The sequence below is a fragment of the Cervus elaphus genome, chromosome 5, assembly GCF_910594005.1.
Source record: "Cervus elaphus chromosome 5, mCerEla1.1, whole genome shotgun sequence".
NCBI classification, from domain to species: Eukaryota; Metazoa; Chordata; class Mammalia; order Artiodactyla; family Cervidae; genus Cervus; species Cervus elaphus.
The window spans coordinates 19,858,252-19,866,956 of record NC_057819.1 but is presented as its reverse complement, the minus strand read 5'-3'; the positions used below and the strand labels follow the sequence as shown (position 1 = coordinate 19,866,956).

Below are 8,705 nucleotides of genomic sequence, written 5' to 3'. Positions count from 1 at the left end.
CCCTTCGGGGGAGGAGCTTGCTGTCGTCCCGCCCCGGCCCCGCCCACGGCCCCGCCCCCGGTGGGGGTGCGCTGGCACAGGCCGCAGCGCGGGGGGCCCCTAGCCCCTCCACGCCTCTAGTGTGCTAGCGGAAACACCCGTCTCTCCTCAGTCTGCACACAGCTTCCGCCCCGACCCACTGAGCCCTGTCCGCACCAGGCCAGGATCTGGTTAACTGGAGAAAACCTGGCCTCAATGAAACCTGGCCAAGGGAAGCACATCTAGACACTTTTTCTTTCATTTTAAACAGGCCTCTATTACTTTTATGTGGCAGTTCAGTTCAGTCGCTCAGTCGTCTCCGACTCTTTGAGACCTCATGGACTGCAGCACGCCAGGCCTCCCTGTCCACCCTACTACCACCTCCCGAAGTTTACTCAAACTCATGTCCATTGAGTCGGTGATGCCATCCAACCATCTCATCCTCTGTTATCCCCTTCTCCTCCCATCTTCAATCTTTCCCAGCATCGGGGTCTTTTCAAATGAGTCAGCTCTTCGCATCAGGTGGCCAAAGTATTGGAGTTTCAGTTTCAGCATCAGTCCTGCCAATGAATGTTCAGGACTGATTTCCTTTAGGATGGACTTGCTGTCCAAGGGACTCTCTTTATGTGTCAAAGGCATACAGTTGAGCTGTCCACTCTCTGTGCATCTCTAATGTAACTGCATGTGTGCGCACTCAGTCGTGTCCAACTCTGCGAGACCCTATGGACTGAGGCCCGTTAGGCTCCTCTGTCCATGAGATTCTCCAGGCAAGAATACTGGAGTGGGTTGCCATGCCCTGCTCGGGGGGATCTTCCCAACCCAGGGATCAAACTGCTCTTACTTCTGCATTGGCAGGAGTTTTTAATCACTAGCGCCACCTGGAAAGCCCAGGTGTAATGTAACTGCAGCTGTAATCAGTTAATTTCATGCCATGTGGGATGACTTTTCAGAGACCTAGGAGCTGAGAATGGGACCGGGAGAGGCCGGGCTGGGACAGCCCGGAGACAGCTCTGGACTGATCCAGAGCTGGGCCATCAGAAAGCATGCAGCAGATGCCACAGGAGGTGGTGTGTCTTTTTTTTTTTTTTTCTTTTTTAAAATATTATTACTGGTTTGCTTTTAAAATTACCAGTCACAAAATTTAAGGTTTTTTTTTCTTTTTAAATCACAGGTATGCTCTCAAATGGTTATTTTGTTTCTGCTAGCCTCAGCTTTCCTCTCAGAGTCTAGGTGTGAAATCACCCAATACTAAGGACTCCCCTTGAAGTGGGAAGGTGATATCTACATAACCCTGAACTTGTTTGCTGGACCTCTTCTGTAACCTCACTGATTCTTCACTGTCTAGTCTCAGGAGCTGACACTGGGAACTTGAAAGATGTATTTAACAAGGCTTTCCTCTTACTCCTCTATAGAGAGGAAATAACCCCGCTTTAATCTAATTCTAATCACCGAAAATCTTCTTTACAATAAAATAACAATGGCTAATATTTGGGCTTCCCTGGTGGTTCAGACAGTGAAGAATCTGCCTGCAATGCAGGAGACCTGGGTTCCATCCCTGGGTTGGGAAGGTCCCCTGAAGGAGGGCGTGGCAACCCACTCCAGGAGTCTCGCCTGGAGAATCCCCATGGACAGAGGAGCCTGGCAGGCTGCAGTCCATGGGGTTGCAGACAAGGACACAACTGAGCGACTAAGCACAGCTAACATTTACTGAATGCTTAGTATTTGCTAGGCACTAGGCAAAACCCTTTGCATATATTACTTCATTTTAACCCTCAGCCCCTAGTCAGTAGCTGTGGTGGAAGAAGGCCTGCAGGAAAGGGATTTGCAGGCTCCAGACCAGCTGTTTCTCAAACTCCTTTTTCCACATTCAACAAAAGCATGTATTATGTGACGCATCTTCTTTTAAACCAGGCAACACCCCCTCTGGGTTTAGAATGTCTGCCACAGGGACCTGGGACTTCCCTGGGGGCCTAGTGGTTAAGACTCTGAGATCCCACTGCAGAGGGCGTGGGTTCGATCTCTGGTCAGGGAACTAAGATCCCATGCGCCACGTGGCACAGCCAAAAAATAAAATAAAAAAGCAATGTCTGCCACAGGGACTAAACATCAGCAGCCAACTACCACTCCCATCAATAATAAAGGGTTGATAACTGTGCCAGGAGCTGTGCTCAATACTGTCGGGATCCCAGAGTACTTTGTTAAAGACATCTCTATTGAATTGTGATTGATCCGTTTGTAAGAAAGATATTTGAGCAGCTGGAGGACAAGGACCACCCTGTCTTACTAAGTTTTTTTTAGTTATTTTTGGTCACATAGTACAGACTGTGCAATCTGAGTTCCCTGATCACTGGAACACCAGGGAGTTCCCTGCCTTACTCAGTTTTATCCTGGTGGTGCCTAGCAGGGTGTCTGGTGCATTAGCAACATCCAGCAAAAATGTGTGTGGAATGAAGGAGTTGAAAAAGTGAATATAGAGTTCCCCGTAATTTGGCACATCAACATACGGCTTAGTCTTATGAAAGAGCATTCCTGTGGACACAAGGACACAATCTTCCCCACCCTCAATTTGTCAGGTTCCTCAGTGAGAACACCTTCAGGCAGGAGACCTGATTCTAGAACTGGCTCTGTCACTATTTGGCTGAGATTCTCCTTGTTGTTGTGTATCTCCAGTGCTGTTTAATGCTTCCCCTGGGCCATTACAAGGGCAAAGCATTTAGGATATTGGATATTTAGGAGCATTTAGGATAACTTAGACTTGATTACAAGGAAAACCAAGAAAACAAACAATAGAGTTTATATCATTGGACTTACTAAATGATGGTGCTGCAATTCCCACGCTGCCTCATTGACATGTGTATCATTCTAGTGTCCCAGCCTCCCTTTCTTGCTTCATCTTGCTCCATCCTAGTCCATCAGGTCAGAAAATGTATCACGCTCCTTTCTACCTCAGGGCCTTTGCACATGCTGTTACCATTTATCTAGAATGCTCTTTTTCTTCCCATTTGCCAGTCAGCATCTACTCATCTTTAGTCTTAGTTCAGATGTCACTTCCTCAGGGAAGCCTTCCCCAAACCCTCCACTCTTGACCTGTGCCCCTATTGTATGCTGACACAGTAGCTCAAAGCTGTATTTTTTGTAGCATTTACCAGTTTTTCACAACCTATTTGTGATTATTTGATCAAGATCTGTCTCTTCCACTAGATGGGCATCCCTGGTGGCTCAGTGGTAAAGAACCCACCTGCCAAATCAGGAGACACGGGTTTGCTCCGAGTCAGGAAGATCCCCTGGAGAAGGAAATGGCAACCCACTCCAATATTCTTGCCTAGACAGAGGATCCTGGGGGGGGCTACAGTCCATGGGGTCACACAGAGTTGGACATGACTTAACAACTAAACAACAACTTCCACTAGACTGTAAACAAAGATTGAGTCTGCTTTGCTCCCTGTTGTGTCTGCAGTGGCCAGCAAAACAATACTTAATGCGAGCTCAAATTATTTTGTCTCTTTTTGCTAGACCTCTTAAGCATGCATTTGGCTGAGGACCCAGGAATCATCATTTACAGGACTGACTAATGTGCCCTCATTTGATGAAGTTCTCTCAAAGACCATTCTGGTTTTTAACCTAACCTGTCAGCTGTGGTTCTGATTAATGCATCTGGTTTCTTAATCTGACTGTATTCATTGTTCTGTATCATGTATGAAGTGGTTACTATGACGATTCTGTTTGGCCCAGAATGATGAATTTTTTTGAAATGGACCCCAAAAGAATTGTCATCACATGGCTCAAGAGAAAGAAAGATGCATGGCTTTGAAACGGCCACTGTAGCTACTGGTATCTAACCAGAGAAGGAAAATCTCAGGTCAGGGTTACCAATAACAACTCCAGATCAATTAGCCATGGTATACACAAAGTTCTGGGGCTTCCCTTGTGGCTTAGATGGTAAAGAACCTGCCTGCGAATGCAGAAGAACCAGGTTCAATCTCTGGGTCGGGAAGATCCCCTGGAGAAGGAAATGGCCACTCACTCCAGTATTCTTGCCTGGAAAATCCCATGGACAGAGGAGCCTGGTGGGCTATAGTCCATACTGTCACAAAGAGTCAGATACGACTGAGCGATTAACACACACACAAGGTTCTAAATCTCAGCCACATTTCCTGAAATAAACCAAGCTTACCCCATAGTGACCCTCAATCCTTTGCATTCTATTAGCACTTTTTAGGTAAAAGTTTTAAGTATTATCTTGTATTCAGAATTTCAATATTATCTTTATTCAGAATTTCTTTCTTTTGGGTTATTTCTATTTAATAGATCTATTCACAAACTATAAAAATACAGGTCCATCAGTCTCTTTTGAAGGCTGAGATAATTTCTGGCAGGCAAATTATAGTACAATTCAGTTGCCTTCTCTTTTGGCCACTCTGCATGGTCTATGGGATCCTACTTCCCCAGGTCAGTTCAGTCGCTCAGTTGTGTCCGACTCTTTGTGACCCCATGGACTGTAGCACGCTAGCTTTCCCTATCCATCACCAACTCCCGGAGCTTGTTCAAACTCAAGTCCATTGAGTTGGTAATGCCAACCATCCTCTGTCGTCCCCTTTTCCTCCTGCCTTCCATCTTTCCTAGCATCAGGGTCTTTTCAAATGAGTCAGTTCTTCGCATCACGTGGCCAAAGTATTGGAGTTTCAGCTTCAGCATCAGTCCTGCCAATGAATATTCAGTACTGATTTACATTTAGGATTGACTGGTTTGATCTCCCTGCAGTCCAAGGTTCTCTCAAGAGTCTTCTCCAATACCATAGTTCAAAGTCTTCAATTCTTCGGCGCTCAGCTTTTTTTTTACAGCCCAACTCTCACATCCATACATGACTACCGGAAAAACCACTTCCCCAACCAGGAATCAAACCCTCACCCTTGGCAGTGAAAACAGAGAGTCCTACCCACTGGACTGCCAGGGAATTCCCCTCTCAAGATGAAAAATGTTGATGACAAAATATAAAGGCTGAAATCTAGTTTTATCTTGTAACCAAAGGCTGCCTCTCTTTCACAGAAATTGCTAATGGACTTAAATAACTAGGGTTGAGAGAGAGAAATTGATAATACTAAGGTTTCCATTTTTGAAAGGCAGGTACTGTAATACACAAGAATGTGGATGGGTAAGAATAGGTATGGGTAGATATTATAACTCTATGAGCTAAAAGACTTTTAGTTACAAAACAACTGGACTTTTCTCAAATCTTTCAGGTCCCTGAAATTGTTCTTAGCATCTCATCAGTGTTCTCTCTTTTCACTTAAGTAAGTTGACGTGCAGCCGTGAACCTATCATGAAGAGAAGGAGAAAATTTAATATTTTGCTTCTCAGACAGAAAGTCGGCCTCTCCAGGGACATTTTGGGTTTCTAACTTGGAGGCAATGGTTCACAATCGACTATACACAGTACCTTTCTCAGTTTTGCCCTGTATAAACCAGCCTAGCCTGGGGGAAAAAGCAAGCATTTATAAAGAACATAGCCAAACTTCACCCAATTTCTCTTTTCAGCACCCTCATTAAAAAGGCTAAATGGGGTGGCTCCTCCACTCTCATGAAAATCATCTCTGAAGTAGCACTGAAACCTTTTAACAAAGGGTCATTGATACAGCACAACAGAACTTTGATATCGGCAATGCTTTAAAAAACGACATTCCCATTCCTCAGGAAATTAACTTGCCAGGTTTGGTTTCAAGAGAGTAACCTTCCTTATTTCGCTCCTGTGTCAGAAAAAGAAATCCCAAAAAACTATTTTTATTATTAAAAATATTTTTTATTGACTGAAGCTGATCATTATATTCTTTAAAAAATTAAATTACTTTACAGGTTAAAACAGAAGTTTCAGTCTTCAAGGATTAAAAAAAATGCATATAAAACTTGATCTTCCAGCGAGCTTTGGTTTGTATAAGTTGATGGGACTACAACTGATCCAGACAAGAGGGAGCTCTGCTCAGCTTTTGGGACAGAAGGAGCCTCAACTGTCAGTAACCCAAGAGATAGTTTGCAGTTAGAAAGGTTTTATATCATATTACTTTATGGCTATTTACACAGCAAAACTACAAGGGAATACTATTTCTCATATATTTGGAGCTGACGCTGATAAGCTACTGGCTATAATGTAAATGTATGCACAGGTTTAAAAAATCAGATGGCTAAAACAGCATTTTTTTATGCATGGATTCTCCATTTGATGTTCACACTTTCAAAGAGATTCTGGAGTATTTAACCAGAGTCAGCATCTTTATAGAGAAGGCTTTTTCTCTCTTAGCATAAATTCCAAGTTGGCATATTACATACAATATACAATTAGGTCTCATTTCTTACACATGAAAAATATGTCTTCCACATGAAAATGGCTAACCTGAAGACAAACAAGATACACATGTTTAAAAATTAACTTTCGGTTTCAGCTCCCCTTTGGTATTAGATGTTGCTTACAAAGGATTACTGTCCTTTTTTTGTTTTCAAGGCTAAGTATTAGGTATGGATGTCTGCTTCCTGCCTTCCACATGGATGAGAAATCAGCTTCTGTGGGAAGGAAACAGAGTTAATCAAATCAAAATCAATGAGCACTAGATGGTGTGCGATAAGCTCCTAGCTTCTAAAAAAAAATGAACTATACAGTCTTGATTCTCAACAACATAAGGTCATGCAAACTATTATAAATATGAAGGCTTCTCAGCAAAGAGAAAGAAGACAGGGAGAGAGGGCTGCTTATGCTTGGTGCGTTCACAATCCTAAAAAATGTTCTTAATGCTTAAGTGGAAAACAACTGAGATGATTTTATATTTTAACTTATCAAACTGGCTTCTAAAGAAACTTGGCATAGGAAATGAAGGTTCGATAGAAGAAAACACAAATCAAGAAAGTGCTTCCTGGGTCAATAAGCCTTTTTTAGAAGACTCGAAACCCTATGGAAAGACTTATTTCCAGACATTCGGATGAAATGCTGACATGGGAGTTTGAAAGCTATATGCATTCACTTCTTTAGGCTTAAAATTCTAGGTATTGAGAACAAGAACTTTTTGATCTGCATTTTTCTTATAAGTAACTGACATTTGACTCTGATTAAATTTAGAAGGTATATATAAATAGGTCAGGCAAAGAGAAAGGACTACAGGTCAAACTCATTGCCGTGCTTCTAGATTATCAATGTTCCCAAGTTACTTATTAAATATAAATATAAGGTGAGATAAGGAAAGGTGACTTACCCATGATCACGATGAACACTGAGGTTGACTTTTGTTTTCTTCAGTTACTGAGAGGGGTATTTTTTTCAGCTGACTCTTCTGAGACTTCCATATTCTACAAAACAACTCCCAAATGAGTACCCAGGATGGAACAAGAAAATACTTAGGAGGACAATACACAAATACAGCAAAAATGCCTTTAAAAGATCTTAGGGAATTAATGAAATACAATGAAGCAATTTCATACAACCATCATCTAGCCAGCCAACAAAGATGGACTGATTTCCTGCTCATGTGTGGGGCCCCTCTGTCTCTAAGCCTGTAGTTGGAATGTTCTATTTGCTTTACCGTATGCGTGTTATGGCTAAACCCTGGGAGTCAGCTAACGCCCAAATATAACTGGCTCTCTGTCAGCCTTAATATAGACTCTGCGGTGAGCCTGCAGTGAGGACAAGGGTCATCAAGAAGACTCCACAACTCTGAGCAATGCTTTAATTCAGCACAGTGCCTACTGAAGGCGTAGCATGGTTAGGTTTTGGGGAGATATTAAAAAAGAAGGAAAGAAGATGAGGAGGATACTTGGAAAGAAACTGGTAGACTCCAGTGGTGAACCTGGGCTTGCTCAGCCGCCTCATCTTCCCACAGGGCCAACCTTTGAGCCATGTTAGGATTCTTCTGGGTGCTTCCAGACCCCTGGGCTCTTAATCACGCTGCTTTCTTCTCTACTGGGATAGCCTTCCTATGTATTTGACAATATGATGTATTTTTCTTCATTATTCTAGAGGGGACTTCCCTGGTGGTTCAGTGGTTAAGACTCCATACTTCCATACCTCGAGGCACAGCCAAAAATAAATAAATGAATTTTTAAAAGTGATACTAAAATAAAATAAAAAAAGATGATTCTAAAAGGAATCCATAGGCTTTACCAGCCTGCCACAGACAAGGTTAAGAACCTTGACAGGTAATCCCAACAGCTGCCAACTACTGATGAAGAGACAGTCCTGTGTTCGGGTCAAAACTCCAACTTCAGTTTCAGGCTGAAACTGAAACCCACCCCACCCCACAGGAGGCCTGCTGCTGATGGTGTGGCAGCTGTGCTGTCTCAGTCATTCCTTTTTTTCCTCTATTTTTAAATTAATGTTTTTTAAAGAGCATAGTTTGAATATATATACGTAGATAGACAGATTCCTGTTCCCGCCTCTTATGTAGAATACCACATGAACCTTTCAGGATCCTGTTTCCTTTCACTCACTAGTACATCCTGAAAAAGACCCTGATGCTGGGGAAGATTGAAGGCAGGAGGAGAAGGGGATGACAGAGGACAAGATGGTTGGATGGCATCACTGACTCGATGGACATGAGTTTGAGCAAGCTCTCAGAGTTGGTGATGGACAGGGAAGTCTGGCGTGCTACAGTCCATGGGGTTGCAGAGAGTCAGACAGGACTGAGCAACTGACCTGAACATCCTGGAAAC

General features: G+C 43.0%; 1 protein-coding gene across 1 annotated transcript in view; it reads right to left on the bottom strand.

Moving 5' to 3' along the window:
* Positions 1 to 5,792: 5,792 nt before the first annotated feature.
* CCDC62 (coiled-coil domain containing 62) overlaps positions 5,793 to 8,705 on the bottom strand; it is a 37,668-nt gene continuing 34,755 nt past the window's right edge. Inside the window, exons 12-13 of the mRNA XM_043901970.1 lie at positions 7,253 to 7,346; positions 5,793 to 6,569 (exon numbers count right to left, since the gene is read on the bottom strand). Coding sequence (XP_043757905.1) covers positions 7,293 to 7,346 — 54 coding nt within the window. The 3' untranslated portion in view covers positions 5,793 to 6,569; positions 7,253 to 7,292. The remainder of the gene's footprint in view (positions 6,570 to 7,252; positions 7,347 to 8,705) is intronic.